Consider the following 17,187-nt stretch of genomic DNA (forward strand, 5'->3'; position numbering starts at 1 on the left):
TCCAGACCAAAGCCCCTCTATAGATAGATGTCCTTTCTCCTTCTGTGTGACTCCTTCATTCATATCCCCATAGCAATTTCAACTATTCACTAAAGAACCCACAGAGGTCATTAAAACAGAGGGCTCCAGTATGGCATCCAACGGGTTAAAGACAGCTACCAACATTTGTAGCTGGCTTGTAATTGTGAGGCCCAGCGAGCGAGCAGGCTGGAAAGGGGGGGCTGGCTAAGCACATATTTCAGCCAAGTGTTCACAGAGTGCCTTTCCGGCTTGCCATGTGGACTCAATGATGGCGTCCTGGGGAGTGCTGCGTTCCTATGAAATCTGCTGCCAGCCCCGAGCAGGGACAGACCACCTGCAAGCAAGCGTGGCATGCGGCGAACGAGGGGATCGGATGTCCCCCAGCAGACACACGCACACAAACAGTTGCACACTCACAGAAATTATCTAAAAATGTCCCAAGCACAGATGCATGAACATAGACACACTAAACTTGAAAAGCATGTAGGGCGTACCAGTTATGCACATATTCACTGTTACTGCATGCATTCTAAATACCAACATGAAGTCACAAAGATACCTCCATTACCGTTGAATATATAGCTTTGTATTACCCTTCTCTAACTGCTGATAGTGTGACCAATCTCAGCGATACACAGCTGTGTCACAAGTGTCAGAGGTGACAGGACACACACAATCTGGATGAGCTGAACTGACCCTTCACACCCCTTACAGGGTTTCTGACCACTCTGGCCTTAGGCGTATAAGTACATTGTGGCATGCAATGTGCAAGGACCCTTCACCTCACAAACTCAAAGGTGGGTATACACAAAATGACCAGCAGCTGAAAACAACGACCAAGAAGAAAAGAAGAACAGCACATGGAATGTCGAATGTCCAGAGCTCCGTGGAAGGAATTTAAGCCTTTTTGGAAAGGTTGCCAAGAAGATGACGGGTGCTTGGCGAAGGCCGTCCGTTTACACATTGTGCGGACGGCCTCCCGCCTCGCCCGCCCAGATGTGCGTTTGTTTATGTGGAGCAGCGATCCTGACAGCTGGCCTGAGAATGCACCCAGCAAACAGTGGAGGGCGCCGCCGTGGCCACCACTCCGCTGGGAGAAACCAACCACTCTGGTTTTATCCTATTGTTTGCGGTTAACTACAGGTTCAAGCTCAGTTAGAAGTATTAGAATTTTAGAAGTAAAACAAAACAAACAAATTATCCCTTTGACGATTGTTTTGGGCGGTTGATAGGCCTAGTTCACTCCAAAACCAAGGTGTCTTACCAAGTTCTCCAACCTAAAGTTTAAACCCTGACTGTCACAACCCTTTAGTAAACCCCCTGTATCAAATAACTTATCTGTTCAACTCCATCACCCAACTGACTGACCATCCCTGCCCTCTGTGACTCAAGCCCAGATTGATGTAGGACCCCTGAGACTGTGCCCATTGTGTTCAAATGATTCCTCTATGGCATGGTACATTGCTTTTGTAACTTTAAATACTAGGAAACTCGAAAACATCGGAAAAGCTAAACGGTTATAGTAGTTATACACGTTCCGCGGTCAACCAGTTAGCAAATCAGACATGACCGAGTTCCTGAGTTCCGACTAGCACTTGAACGCGAAATTAGTATTTGGGGTAAACGGTAAATTGAATGCATTTCTAAAAGCTCCACAAAATACTACTAAAATGTTGTTTTGAATTAATGTCGTCACAAAAAAATGTCACATGTTCTCAATGTAAATCAATGCACAATTAAATCCACTTAAAATGAATTACGACGTTCCTCTGACAACATACTGTAAACATGGCAAAACATTTCCTCTGATGTCACAACTTTCAATCCCACAATTCAGCGTGGCAGAGCCGGTTTTTTCAAGGCATCATGGCGGATCCCAGAGACAGGGGTCTTCAAGATTACAGAAAGAAATTGCTCGAGCACAAAGAAATTGATGGACGCTTGAAAGAATGTATGTGTCGTTTCTGTTAATAGCCAGGCTTTAGCAGCCACAACAACTGTCCATGTAGCTTTGTCATCATAATGTAACCCTCTCCAGTTACCTAGCTAGCTAGACCAACATAGCTATTGTAGCCTTGAAAATGAGTTCAACACCAGGTTATTTATACTAAACTATCTAGTGTGTAACTGTTCATGTACCTTTTATTTATGCACAATGTTTAGGACGCACCCGAACGAGCAAGCTAGTTTGATAACATTAGTTAGCTAGCTAACTAGCTAGTGTTCGACCAGATGATGATGATGATGACAGCCTATGTGATGGTACACATTATGTCAATCATTGTATTTGTTTTTGTTTGTCTTTTCAGTGCGTGAACAACTGAGAGAACAGACAAAACAGTATGAAAAATCAGAAAATGATCTGAAAGCTCTACAAAGTGTTGGACAGGTGACTGCAAGTTTAATCACAAGTCATCAGAAGCCTTGATATAGGTTTTTATTTTTATTTACAACGGTCTCTCTTGACTCCTCTCTAGATTGTTGGTGAGGTCCTGAAGCAGCTTACAGAGGAAAAATGTAAGTCCTATATTAGAATGAAAATCCCTTTGCTGCATATGATGTTGTTTTGTTGAATCTACCGCTAGGCCTACATGGCTGAAAAAGTTTAAATGTTCCTACTAGCTTGCATTTATTATATTGTGTGTAACGTGGGGTTTTCTTCTATCCTTTCGTGTTATTCAGTTATTGTCAAAGCAACCAATGGCCCACGATATGTGGTTGGATGCAGACGGCAAGTAGGTGAAAACCCATAGCCACAACAAAATATTTACAAATAACATTGCAACTTGTATTTCACTTCCCATTTCATATTGATTATGCTTGAGGTGCCAACCTTATATTTTGTCACCCAGCTGGACAAGGCTATGCTCAAACCTGGTACTAGAGTTGCATTGGATATGACCACTCTGACTATCATGAGGTGAGTTGATATACTTTCACAAGTCTATAATGCCTCTTATTATTTCATATGTTTACCAAGCAAAACACCATTGTATTGTGTTAGCCTGCATCTGACTTTCTGCAACAGTCTCCCTATTGAAAGCGTTTTAAGAAAAACAAATTATATATATTCTGCTTATAAGACATCTCTATGACCTATATAATCAGTAAGAACAAAGGCACACTGTGATGACATATCGTTGTGCTGTTCCCCCATGCAGGTACCTTCCCAGAGAGGTGGACCCCCTTGTGTACAATATGTCTCATGAAGACCCTGGCAGCGTCTCCTACTCTGAGATCGGAGGCTTGGCTGAGCAGATCAGAGAGCTCAGAGAGGTCAGTGAGGCACAGACACACACTTTATCTATACAGGACAGAGTTAGCTTTTTCTGGGGGCTTTTTCTCATTTGGGAAAAGTCCACCCTTTCTCCTCCGTGACCCGGAAACCGATAAGTGGTCGAGGAGAGTGTCAATTTGTTAGTAGGAAAATGGTCCTCACCTCCTTGATAGACTCCTTTTGGCGAGGAAGCACAAGTTTATCCTACCTGAGTCCTTCGCGGAAGAGTTTTGAAATCTGATACACTGCCTTTTTAATCAGCTATTGTTTTCTCGAAAGAAAAAAGCATGCGAACATTTTAAAAATGATATGCTACTTATCCTTTTATCTATAAAATGTTTTGTACAACTAGCGAAATGTTTTTTTTTAATCACTTTATTCCACCCTGTAAACTTAATTTGCCTGATGACGTACAATTGGAGAAGGAGTCTCACTTTATACAAGTGTATTTTTGTCCACATTCCCTCTACTTGCCACCTCTCATTTTAAATGGAGGCCAGAGAGGAGGGAGGATATAGGAGTTGAGCAAATAAAATTGAGAGTGCGGAAGATATTTATGGTCCAATTGTGAGAGGGATGGATGTTGATGCATTTCGCTACACTCACAATAACATATGCAAAACATGTTTTTGACAAATAACATTTGATTTGAAAATGTTGTTTCAGGTGATTGAGCTGCCTCTGACCAACCCTGAGCTCTTCCTGAGGGTGGGCATCATCCCCCCTAAAGGCTGCCTGCTCTACGGACCCCCAGGTGAGGAGATCAACTGGCCTGGTTCTCTGATAGCACTACATGCTAGCCTGAGGGTTGCTTTCCAGAAGCCAGTATTATGTGCCTTATAATTTACTGTATTTTCTTTTCATGCTTTTCAGGAACTGGAAAAACACTTTTGGCCAGAGCAGTCGCTAGCCAGCTTGACTGCAATTTTCTAAAGGTGGTGTCCAGCTCCATAGTGGACAAGTACATTGGTGAGAGCGCTAGGCTTATCCGAGAGATGTTCAACTACGCCAGAGACCACCAGCCCTGCATCATCTTCATGGATGAGATCGATGCCATAGGTACATGAACTAGAGCTACAGACTATAGAAATCAACAAACTAACTGAACAATAGAGTTCCAGACACACACACACAAGTCTTTGTCTGTTTAACAGGTGGTCGTCGTTTCTCTGAGGGGACGTCTGCAGACAGAGAAATCCAGAGGACACTGATGGAGGTGAGTCTCTCAACAGAGAGCAACTATAAGCTTAACTGCATACAAAGTACTACCAAAGATGGTTTAGTATGAAGATACACTACCATTCAAAAGTTTGGCATCACTTAGAAATGTCCTTGTTTTTGAAAGAAAAACACACAAAAAAAGTCCATTAAAAGAACATCAAATTGATCAGAAATACAGTGTAGACATTGTTAATGTTGTTGTAAAAGACAATTGTAGCTGGAAATGGCAAAAAAATAAATATATTTTTATAAAATATCTACATAGGCGTACGGAGGCCCTAGAAGGCCAGCATCCCGGAGACGCGTCGTAAACTGTTGACGTTGAGACTGGTGTTTTGCGGGTACTATTTAATGAAGCTGCCAGTTGAGGACTTGTGAGGTGTCTGGTTCTCAAACTAGACACTCTAATGTACTTGTCCTCTTGCTCAGTTGTGCACCGGGGCCTCCCACTCCTCTTTATATTCTGGTTAGGGCCAGTTTGCGCTGTACTGTGAAGTGAGTAGTACAGAGCGTTGTACGAGATCTTCAGTTTCTTGGCAATTTCTCGCATGCAATAGCCTTCATTTCTCAGAACAAGAATAGACTGACGAGTTTCAGAAGAAAGTTCTTTGTTTGTAGCCATTTGAGCCTGTAATCGAACCCACAAATGCTGATGCTCCAGATACTCAATTAGTCTAAAGGAGGCCAGTTTTATTGCTTCTTTAATCAGACCAACAGTTTTCAGCTGTGCTAACTTGATTGCAAAAGGGTTTTCTAATGATCAATTAGCCTTTTAAAATTATGAACTTGAATTAGCCAACACAACGTGCCATTGGAACACAGGAGTGATGGTTGCTGATAATGGGCCTCTGTACGCCTATGTAGATATTCCATTAAAAATCAGCCGTCTCTAGCTACAATGGTCATTTACAACATTAACATTGTCTACACTGTATTGCTGATCAATTTGATGTTATTTAATGGACAAAAAAAACGTGCTTTTCTTTCAGAAACGAGGACATTTCTAAGTGACCCCATACTTTTGAACGGTAGTGTATGTAGAAACTGCTTCCCTGATAGAAATCCCAGATCACACTTGTAGGCAATGTCATGGCAACGTTGGCTAGCTAAGTTCATGCGCAGAAACACATAATCGGATCTAACGGTCGCCTCTCGCCGAACTGCGCATGTGGAGGCCGTCAAATCAAAGGCACTCCTTCGATGTAAAGTTGTTTTTGACTAAAATGAAAATGTGTCAGTTTGTCACTTTCACAAGGTTGGAGTAAAAACATATTCAGCTACATAGAGTAACTTTCATGAAAAAAAAACATGTTTTTCATCAAAGACCAGATGTCTTAGTTAAAGTGAAACTAGTGAATTCTAGTTTTCATTTTCACAGTTTGTTGCAAAGGTAATATTTTAGTACTAGTAAATCTAGTCTTTTTGCTCCTAGCGGTTCAACTCTATCATTGAAATTGTGGTGTAGAGGCACCTTGAGAAGGTACTATAGGTTGTGCCTTTTTAGATTGAGAATTTTTTTTAGAACTAAGGAAGACATTTTCTCTTCTCTCATTGACTTCTGCTTTGCAATTGTTCCCGGAAGTGTTGGGCTTCTGGGTTAGAAACTCTGTGGTACTACTCATATTATTGAGCCTCAAAGTGTTAAAGGCTAAACCTGTAAACACTTGGTTTTATCAGCCAATTACGACTGAAGATGCCAACTTTTTTGTCTGTCCTGTCTAGCTGCTGAATCAAATGGATGGCTTTGACACCCTGCACAGAGTGAAGATGATCATGGCCACCAACCGTCCAGACACGCTGGACCCTGCCCTTCTAAGGCCAGGGAGACTGGACCGCAAGATCCGTATGTTTCCTCTCGAGACTTTTAACTATCCTGGTTTGAGATAATCATGTTGCAAAAAATCTTTGGTCCTGGTTCCATTTCAGCACCTAGTCACTTCCCCAAAGGGCCAGGGAAAGTGGCTGAAAAATAACTAGGACTTGGTAAATGACAAGGAACTGCAGAAATCTTAACTTCTGGCTTTGTCTTTACAGATATCGAACTGCCCAATGAGCAGGCTCGGATGGACATTCTGAAGATACACTCTGGACCAATCACTAAGCATGGAGAGATGGGTGAATTTAGGGACTGGATAGTGTGCTGTGGATGTGACATATTTTTGTGATGAAATTAAGTTGCATGTTGTGAATTTCATGGTGGGCTGTAACTTGAATTTCTTCACAGATTACGAGGCCATTGTGAAGTTGTCTGATGGATTTAATGGAGCTGATTTAAGGAACGTGTGCACTGAAGCAGGTTAGTAAAACTCTATAACTGTATATTCTACATGTTAAAAACAAGCCATTCACTCAGTCTGTCCCTATATTAGGGTTTGCACAAGGTGCTTAAAGTACTTGAATTTGGCACTCTGAAATTCAAGTACTAGAATACCTTGAAAATCTGTCATTTTCTCAAGTTGTTCCTTGAAGAGTACTTGAATTAAAATGAGAACAGGGAACTTTCAAATATGTTAATATGAAAAATATTTGAAAAATGTACAGCGCCTTGCGAAAGTATTCGGCCCCCTTGAACTTTGCGACCTTTTGCCACATTTCAGGCTTCAAACATAAAGATATAAAACTGTATTTTTGTGTGAAGAATCAACAACAAGTGGGACACAATCATGAAGTGGAACGACATTTATTGGATATTTCAAACTTTTTTAACAAATCAAAAACGGAAAAATTGGGCGTGCAAAATTATTCAGCCCCCTTAAGTTAATACTTTGTAGCGCCACCTTTTGCTGCGATTACAGCTGTAAGTCGCTTGGGGTATGTCTCTATCAGTTTTGCACATCGAGAGACTGAAATTGTTTCCCATTCCTCCTTGCAAAACAGCTCGAGCTCAGTGAGGTTGGATGGAGAGCATTTGTGAACAGAAGTTTTCAGTTCTTTCCACAGATTCTCGATTGGATTCAGGTCTGGACTTTGACTTGGCCATTCTAACACCTGGATATGTTTATTTTTGAACCATTCCATTGTAGATTTTGCTTTATGTTTTGGATCATTGTCTTGTTGGAAGACAAATCTCCGTCCCAGTCTCAGGTCTTTTGCAGACTCCATCAGGTTTTCTTCCAGAATGGTCCTGTATTTGGCTCCATCCATCTTCCCATCAATTTTAACCATCTTCCCTGTCCCTGCTGAAGAAAAGCAGGCCCAAACCATGATGCTGCCACCACCATGTTTGACAGTGGGGATGGTGTGTTCAGGGTGATGAGCTGTGTTGCTTTTACACCAAACATAACGTTTTGCATTGTTGCCAAAAAGTTCAATTTTGGTTTCATCTGACCAGAGCACCTTCTTCCACATGTTTGGTGTGTCTCCCAGGTGGCTTGTGGCAAACTTTAAACAACACTTTTTATGGATATCTTTAAGAAATGGCTTTCTTCTTGCCACTCTTCCATAAAGGCCAGATTTGTGCAATATACGACTGATTGTTGTCCTATGGACAGAGTCTCCCACCTCAGCTGTAGATCTCTGCAGTTCATCCAGAGTGATCATGGGCCTCTTGGCTGCATCTCTGATCAGTCTTCTCCTTGTATGAGCTGAAAGTTTAGAGGGACGGCCAGGTCTTGGTAGATTTGCAGTGGTCTGATACTCCTTCCATTTCAATATTATCGCTTGCACAGTGCTCCTTGGGATGTTTAAAGCTTGGGAAATCTTTTTGTATCCAAATCCGGCTTTAAACTTCTTCACAACAGTATCTCGGACCTGCCTGGTGTGTTCCTTGTTCTTCATGATGCTCTCTGCGCTTTTAACGGACCTCTGAGACTATCACAGTGCAGGTGCATTTGATTAACAGGTGGATTGTATTTATCATCATTAGTCATTTAGGTCAACATTGGATCATTCAGAGATCCTCACTGAACTTCTGGAGAGAGTTTGCTGCACTGAAAGTAAAGGGGCTGAATAATTTTGCACGCCCAATTTTTCAGTTTTTGATTTGTTAAAAAAGTTTGAAATATCCAATAAATGTCGTTCCACTTCATGATTGTGTCCCACTTGTTGTTGATTCTTCACAAAAAAATACAGTTTTATATCTTTATGTTTGAAGCCTGAAATGTGGCAAAAGGTCGCAAAGTTCAAGGGGGCCGAATACTTTCGCAAGGCACTGTATGGGTCTTCCGAATTCATTTCCAGGCAGACTACCGAGTTTTATTTCCTCACGTGTTTCGCACTCTGGATGCCAGGCAAGCTTGCTCATTCCACCTACACTGCCACTCAGCCAAGCAGGTACAGAACTGACTGATTCGGCGCTGCCAAATGTCACATCGATAGCCAGGCAAATGTAGATTCAAACTTGCCTGCAGGATATTGATGTTTCTAAATGGGTTTTGCCAGACCTAACCAGGGATGTGGTGGAGGGTGAACGCCGTTTATACCTTCTTTATCTGGGAAATAGCGTTTACTCACGTTTTTGTTAATTATCATTTACACACTTATTGCGCGTTGATCACCGCTCTGAAGGCTTCTTGATCTGAGTTCTAATCGTGCCTACCTCTGCGAACGAGGGGAATCATAAATTATTAATGTATGCTTGTTATGTTCGTCTGCTACCCCGGATTTGCCTTGTTAGCAGCGCATTCATTCACCACTCTGTCCAGCGGAAAACTCCGCCCACGACATAGGCCGAGAGGTGAAACGAACTAGCTCAGCCCAGACCTACAGTGGCAAGTAGCAGAGAGATGTCACTGACAGTGAGACTTATTTTAACAACACTTGACTTCAACAGACATCCTCCAAACAAACCAACCCCTGACTCTCAGCGAATGAGTGTACAACTGGTAAATTGTCACTGATATTTCAGTCCGATGTCTAGCTAGGTAGCTCAAGGGCTCCGGCTATTAGCCAGGCAGCTAACTATAACTACCTGGCTGGACGGATGAAGTTAGAAGCTAATGTTGAACGGAGCCTGACCGCAGCATGAGCAGTTGACTGAAATAAGTTATCATAACAAAATTCCTTTTCTTTATTGAGAGTAGTGAGACAGACAGTGTGGTGTGTCAGGATGTAATGAAGGAGGTAAAGGAGATGCACAGAGAGAGGAAGCATTGACGCGAGCAGGGAGAGAGGTTACGCCTTGATCACACCGACAGCGTGAATGCATTTTGGTACACCAGAAGTACTGTACATTAATTTCCAATGGAACGCTGCGTTTGACTTGCAGTACGTTCTGTGTGGTGCATACCTTGGATTTATCTAAGTTATGCATAAACGGCTTGACAGAAATGGTAGCAGAAGGTGAATGTTGAACTTCTGTTGCACACACATCCAGGTGATTCTGCATACCAATTGCACAATTCGCTGTAGGTGTGATTGAGGTGTTAGTAGTACAGTGGTTCCCAAACTAGGGGTTCCGTGACCCATGTGGGGTCCCCTAAAATGTAAATAGGGTCCTGAGAATCTTTAATCTTAACAAACACATTCATAACTTCTTTCTCTTCAAATGCGTATAGAATACAACATTTTAGAGTCAACTAAGGCTCTTTTACACTGTCAGAATTCATTTTCATGTCTGTGTTGGGACAGCCTATGGAACCTAACATTTTGTGAATTATAAAGACAATTTTAAATATAAAGACAATATATTATGTACACTGAACAAAAATATAAATGCAACAATTTCAAAGATTTGACTGAGTTACAGTTCATATGAGGAAATCAGTCAACATCATCAGTCCTGACTTACCACTTGTGTATGTAGTGAAACACGTATTATTGAGTAGAACTTAAGGTAGTAATGAATAGTAAGTTAGATATTTATTTATTTTTTCATGAGGTTCTGGCGATATACTGCCATCTGTTGGCGACTAGAAACAATTTCATAATATGACCTATTACAAATATATACAGTTGAAGTCGGATGTTCACATACACCTTAGCCAAGTACATTTATACTCAGTTTTTCCACAATTCCTGACATTTAATCCAAGTAAAAATTCCCTGTTTTAGGTCAGTTAGGATCACCACTTTATTTTAAGAATGTGAAATGTCAGAATAATAGTAGAAAGAAGGATTTATTTAGTTTTTATTTCTTCCCACATTCCCAGTGGGTCAGAAGTTTACATACACTCAATTAGTATTTGGTAGCATTGTCTTAAAATTGTTTAACTTTGGTCAAACGCTTCAGGTAGCCTTCCACAAGCTTCCCACAATAAATTGGGTGAATTTTGGCCCATTCCTCCTGACAGAGCTGGTGTAACTTGAGTCAGGTTTCTAGGCCTCCTCGCTCGCACACGCTTTTTCAGTTCTGCCCACAGATTTTCTATGGGTTTGAGGTCAGGGCTTTGTGATGGCCACTAATACCTTGACTTTGTTGTCCTTAAGCCATTTTGTCACAACTTTGGAAGTATGCTTGGGGTCATTGTCCATTTGGAAGACCCATTTACGACCAAGCTTTAACTTCCTAATTGATGTCTTGAGATGTTGCTCTCAATATATCCACATAATTTTCTTTCCCCATGATGCCATCTATTTTGTGAAGTGCACCAGTCCCTCCTGCAGCAAAGCATCCCCACAACATGATGCTGCCACCCCCGTGCTTCACGGTTGGGATGGTGTTCTTAGGCTTGCAAGCCTCCCCCTTTTTCCTCCAAACAACATGGTCATTATGGCCAAACAGTTCTATTTTTGTTTCATCAGACCAGAGGACATTTCTCCAAAAGTACAATCTTTGTCCCCATGTGCAGTTGCAAACCGTAGTCTGGCTTTTTTATGGCGGGTTTGAAGCAGTGGCTTCTTCTTTGCTGAGCGGCCTTTCAGGTTATGTCGATATAGGACTCGTTTTACTGTGGATGTAGATACTTTTGTAACTGTTTCTTCCAGCATCTTCACAAGGTCCTTTGCTGCTGTTCTGGGATTGATTTGCACTTTTCACACTAAAATACGTTCATCTCTAGGAGATAGAACGTGTCTCCTTCCTGAGCGGTATGACGGCTGCGTGGTCCCATGGTGTTTATACTTGCGTACTATTGTTTGTACAGATGAAGGTTGTACCTTCAGGCATTTGGAATGAAGGATGACTTGTGGAGGTTTACAATTTCTTTTCCTGAGGTCTTGGCTGATTTCTTTTGATTTTCCCATGATGTCAAGCAAAAAGGCAGCCAGTTTGAAGGTAGGCCTTGAAATACAGGTACAGCTCCAATTGACTCATGATGTCAATTAGCCTATCAGAAGCTTCTAAAGCCATGACATAATTTTCTGGAATTTTTTCCAAGCTGTTTAAAGGCACAGTCAACTTAGTGTATGTAAACTTCTGACCCACTGTAATTGTGATACAGTGAAATAATCTGTCTGTAAACAACTGTTGTAAAAATTACTTGTGTCATGCACAAAGTAGATGTCCTTACCGACTTGCCAAAACTAGTTTGTTAACAAGAAATTTGTGGAGTGGTTGAAATGCGAGTTTTAATGACTCCAACCTAAGTGTATGTAAACTTCCGACTTCAACTTTATTAGTGCTCCAAGAAGTACTTGAAAGTCCTTGAGTTTGACTTGCCACAGTCTGTATGAACCCTACTATGTGTGTTTCCCAGGTATGTTTGCAATCCGTGCTGACCATGAGTATGTGACCCAGGAAGATTTCATGAAGGCCGTTCGCAAGGTTGCAGATTCTAAGAAACTGGAATCCAAGCTGGACTACAAGCCTTTATGATAGGTTGGTTGGTGGTACTATCAGGAAATATATGGTCATTTGAGTCTGGAAAGAGTAAAGGAACAGACGACAAAAGCAAACATATTTGTGGTTTTACTGTATTCCAAATGTATATTTCAAAGACATCATTTTAAATGTTTAGCTCGTACAGACTTGTGTGGTGAAAAATATGGTTTGGTTTTTATTTCCGTAGTTTGCATAAGAATACATATTTAAATAAGCTGTCAACCATCTTATATCCAATCATATGATTATCTTAATGCCCATTCAGAGGTTACTGAGCAATACACCAGTCAGTGTAAAATATCCTTATGGATTTTTGGAATTCAGACTCAAAACCACAGATGTCATGTACTTTTCATTTTTGCATTTGGCAGTTTCACTAGTCTGATTCAAGAAATGGTTGAGATTTATGGCTGACGTTGTGCCATATTAAAGTTTTCGTCATAACTCCACTAAATGGTGGAGAAGACAAAATGGAAATTACTGACTTAAATTGCAGTTGCCACAAACATTTTTAGACTTAGAAATCAATTATATGAACCCATTGATTCTTGAAGAGTATAACTTATAAATGCCTCATGACCTTAGTTCAACTGTCGTACCCCATCAGAACCCAAAATATAAGCTTGTTTTACTCATGTTTGTAAACAAAGTAAATGTAAACAAACATTATATAGCCTAATTTTGATATCATGGCAGGTCAGTCCTTGCATCCATAGCTTTGTCTTTGAATTTGAGCAGTTACATTTCTGCAGCCCCATCCCTCAGCTTTTTTTTACAGAAATAGCTACGAGACAGGCTTTGTTATTGTTTCAATTGCCGTTTGCTGCTTTAAAATGAATCATATGACTACAGGTTAACGTGCCTTGTCGTTGACTGTAAATGTCTTCACTGGCAAGCACAAAAATGTTCCTTCTGTCTTTGATCTTGAATTTCAGAAAAGATTCCCCTCTAAAACTACTGCTGCAATAAAAATGGCACCCAATCAATATATATGCTGTCCTATTTCTTGATCCCAAGAAGGTGCCGCATGATGGAAAAATAATAGCTCCAACATGCTTTCAATCAACTTCTTTTAAGTTATGGAAAACATAATCGAATGTGGGAACGCCATAAAGAGCTGTTTTGCACCCGGTGAGGCAGCCACAGTGTTTGGTCGCAGCTTGTGTGTTTACTGTTCAAATTACTTTTGGATGTATGTAAATTGTCTTCTGTCTCTAAATGTTGTTTATCACTAGCTGCACCATATCACCAAGTAACATTCTGAGTATGAGTAAAAGTATGGTGCCTTCAGATAGTATTCATACCCCTTCACTTATTCCACATTTTGTGTTACAGCCTGAATTCAAAATGGATTAAATGTTTTTTTCCCACCAATCTACATGCAATACCCCATAATGACAAGGTGAAAACATGTTTTTGGAAATGTTTGGTAATTTATTGAAAATGAAATGCACAAGTATCTCATTTAAGTAACTATCCACACCCCTGAGTAAATACTTTGTAGAAGCACCTTTTGCATTGATTACAGCTGTGAGTCTCTAAGAGCTTTGCACACCTGGATTGTGCAACATTTGCCCTTTTTATTATTTTCGAAATTCTTCAAGCTCTGTCAAATTGGTTGTTGATCATTGCTAGACAACCATTTTCAGGTCTTGCCATAGAGTTTCATGTAGATTTAAGTCAAAACTGTAACTCGGCCACTCAGGAACATTCACTGTCTTCTTGGGAAGCAACTCCAGTGTAGATTTGGCCTTGTGTTTTAGGTTATTGTCCTGCTGAAAGGTGAATTAATCTCTCAAGTGTCTGTTGGAAAGCGCTGAAACAGGTTTCCCTCTACGATTTTCCTTGTGCTTGGCTCCGTTACGTTTCTTTTTTATCCTGAAAAACTTACCAGTCCTTAACGTTTACAAGCATACCCATAACATGATGCAGCCACCACTACTATGCTTGAAAATATGGAGAATGGTATTCAGTAATGTGTTCCTTTAGTGCCCCCTTGTTGCAAACAGGATGCATGTTTTGGAATATAAAAAAAACAAAATCCTGTACAGGCTTCTTTTTTTTCACTCTGTCAGTTAGATTAGTATTGTGGAGTAACTACAATTTGCTGATCCATCTGCCATTTTCTATCACAGCCGTTAAACTTTGTAACTGTATTAAAGCCACCATTGGCCTCATGGTTAAATCCTTTCCTTCCTCTCCAACGACTGAGTTAGGAAGGACGCCTGCATCTTTGTAGTGACTGGGTGCATTTATACACCATCCAGTGTAATTAATTACTTAACCATACTCAAAGAGATATTCAATATCTGCTTTTTTAAAATGTATTTTTTACACACCTACCAATAGGTGCCCTTTGCGAGGCATTGGAAAACCTCCCTGGTCTTTGTGGTTGAATCGGTGTTTGAAATTCAGTGCTCGACTTAGGGACCTTACAGATAATTGTATGTGTGGGGTACAGAGATGGGGTAGTCATTTAAAAATCATGTTAAACCCTATTGCACACAGAGTGAGTACATGCAACTTATTATGTGACCTGTTTTAAGCACATTTTTATTCCTGAATTTATTTAGGCTTGCCATAAGAAAGGTGTTGTACACTTGACTCAAGACATTTCAGCCTTTCATTCTGAATGAATTTGTAAACATTTTGAAAAATATAATTTCACTTTGACATTATGGGTTATTGTGTGTAGGCCAGTGAGTTACATTCAGGCTGTAACACAACAAAATGTGGAAAAGGCATTACGTGGTGTATAAAGGTCTAAAATCTAGTAGAAGTATTGCCACAAGGTGATGCTAGAATACTAGTTTGAAGCCAGGTCATTTGTATTCTGTTCAGCAGAGGACAGTGAAGTTGTAATAAAATCCGTTATAGACCTCGTCTGCCAAATGGTTGCTGTGTCCCAGAGCTTGAGACAGCATCCTGTATATGACACTAGGAAGCTCCAGCTTTAACCTTTTATATAGCCTTGTAAATATTCTATAGGGCTACTTTAGATGTGACCTTTACATTTTCAGTATTGTTGTGGATTCTTGATCTTAACCAGTCACATTTGTATCTCAATGTATTCAGAAAAAGAACCTTATAGCTTACTCTTACTCTGCAATCATCATCCCCTCCTATTATGCAAATATAATTACAATATTTGAAAATCAAATGTACTGTATATTTCTTTGGACATGTTAGTGAATTGACACTGGATATTCTGACCTGAGTTTCATAATATAAATCATTACGTAAAGGATAAATAAGCAGAGACTGGTGTGACTTTTTTGTTTATTTGGGTTTAATTTTGGAGCTAGTGGCCCGCTCCCAAATTTTCTGAGCAAAGAATAAGAAAAAAACTAGCAAATCAGCTCCAAGTGATTTTAATTTTGGAAATCTTTTGCAAAGTATTCCCATTCATAATAGAGCGATATATGTGACCGTATACAAATGTAAGCAAGGTTTGAAATGATGTTCTAGTCAAATATATCTGAGCTTCTTGCGGTCAATTTGCAGTCTACAAATGATTTGTAATTAAGTCCCGACCCCCTGACCATCCGCTCAATAAAAAATATTAGATCCAAGTCATATCAACATAGCGACTAGCAATAGCTATGTTTCCATTTACTTGTCCAGTGATTTTATTGCTGTTAACATTTTGAAAGTTTGCATAGAAAATAGATGTGACAATTGCCTGCTATGGTGTCTTTCCATTTAACTATCTTGTGTCGATAAAAACAGATGGAAGTAATGACTTCACACCTGCAAAACCCAGCATGGATGGAACGCAATCGTGGATTGGCCATCTGCCAATTCTGGCAAATGCCAGATGGGCTGGACAAATATTATTATTATTTTTTGTGATGAGCGAGCCACCCTCCTCCTCCCCCATGTGTTTGAGAGAAAGAATTGTTCTGATAGTATAACGTTTCAAAATGCAATTGTGGGAAAAACACTGCTTTGGAAGCTTCGTCCCCTTGTCCTTGTCAAAGAGAGGAGGGTCTCAGCCTTCTGTAGGTATAATATGTATTTCCCAACTCTCAATATTCAGCTGAATAGCAACTATTTTACAGCCAAGATATTTGATATGGCTATGAGATATGGAGTGGTGTGTGTGAAATGTGTACCGGCCATTGCGAGAGCATATGCCTTTTGGTCTCGTGTAGTAGGCTGTTATTTTAGGACATTACATTTACTGTTGTATGAATGCATGACTACTAGCAGTGGGTATTATATTTAGAGTTAGCAATCTAGTTAATGTGTTTTGAGTTTCCATTTTCCCCAAATCAATTAGTTTGTTATTAGTTGGTGCACATAAAGATGTATGTAATTCCTCTGTATTGAACAAAAAAAATCTGGAGTCCTATTTGGACAGTAGAATATAACAACTAGTCTAATTGTCAACCCAAAATTCATAACAATCACTGGATTAGGTTGCACATCAAAATACTATCTTCAATCAGGCATTCCTGCCTGGACGTGTTAGATAACTTAATTATTTAATACCTCAGTAGTCTTTATTATACTTCTTAATAAAGAATTAATTACTTTATAAGATGAAGATTTATGATTTGGGTCTGACTAAATCACGGGCTGTTGCCACCAACTGAACAAAGTAGTGGCACCCTGTAATACACTCTTTAGGGAAATAAAGGGTTCTTCAGGTGTCCCCATATGAGATCCCTTTTTGGTTCCATGTAAAACCATTTTTAGTTTCAGGTAGAACCCGTTTGTCTGTGGAAAGGGTTCTACCTGGAACCAAAAAGGGTTCTCTTATGGGGACACATGAAGAACAATTTTAGGTTCTAGATAGCACCTCTTTTTTTCTAAGAGTGTAGTAATTAACACTTAGGGTAGGTGTTGATTCAGGGGGAACACATGACAGGGACTAATTTGCAATATAGCCAAGGTCGTTATCTTGGCTTTTATTAGGTATTAGGCTTAAAGCCAAATAAAGATAGCAATGTGAGTTATTGATCTG

At 40.1% G+C, this 17,187-nt stretch overlaps 1 protein-coding gene across 1 annotated transcript; it reads left to right on the forward strand.

Annotated features, from left to right (window-relative positions):
- The first annotated feature begins 1,829 nt into the window (after positions 1-1,829).
- LOC112261633 (26S proteasome regulatory subunit 10B) lies at positions 1,830-13,208 on the forward strand. The gene is made up of 13 exons (XM_024437113.2): positions 1,830-1,972; positions 2,331-2,410; positions 2,499-2,538; positions 2,704-2,756; positions 2,874-2,941; positions 3,183-3,297; positions 3,965-4,052; positions 4,172-4,357; positions 4,453-4,514; positions 6,242-6,362; positions 6,554-6,634; positions 6,744-6,815; positions 12,094-13,208. The coding sequence occupies exons 1-13, from the start codon at positions 1,888-1,890 to the stop codon at positions 12,210-12,212; spliced, it is 1,170 nt and encodes a 389-aa protein (XP_024292881.1). The 5' UTR covers positions 1,830-1,887; the 3' UTR covers positions 12,213-13,208.
- Positions 13,209-17,187: the final 3,979 nt, after the last annotated feature.

This window comes from Oncorhynchus tshawytscha, linkage group LG11 (genome assembly GCF_018296145.1).
Source record: "Oncorhynchus tshawytscha isolate Ot180627B linkage group LG11, Otsh_v2.0, whole genome shotgun sequence".
In the NCBI taxonomy this organism is placed as follows: domain Eukaryota; kingdom Metazoa; phylum Chordata; class Actinopteri; order Salmoniformes; family Salmonidae; genus Oncorhynchus; species Oncorhynchus tshawytscha.

Bases quoted from the DNA above. Each gene is read 5' to 3' on its own strand.
- LOC112261633 (XM_024437113.2), top strand. From the start codon at position 1,888: ATGGCGGATCCCAGAGACAGGGGTCTTCAAGATTACAGAAAGAAATTG. The intron at 2,411-2,498 runs GTGACTGCAAGT...ACTCCTCTCTAG, and splicing joins CTCTACAAAGTGTTGGACAG to ATTGTTGGTGAGGTCCTGAA. The intron at 4,515-6,241 runs GTGAGTCTCTCA...TGTCCTGTCTAG, and splicing joins TCCAGAGGACACTGATGGAG to CTGCTGAATCAAATGGATGG.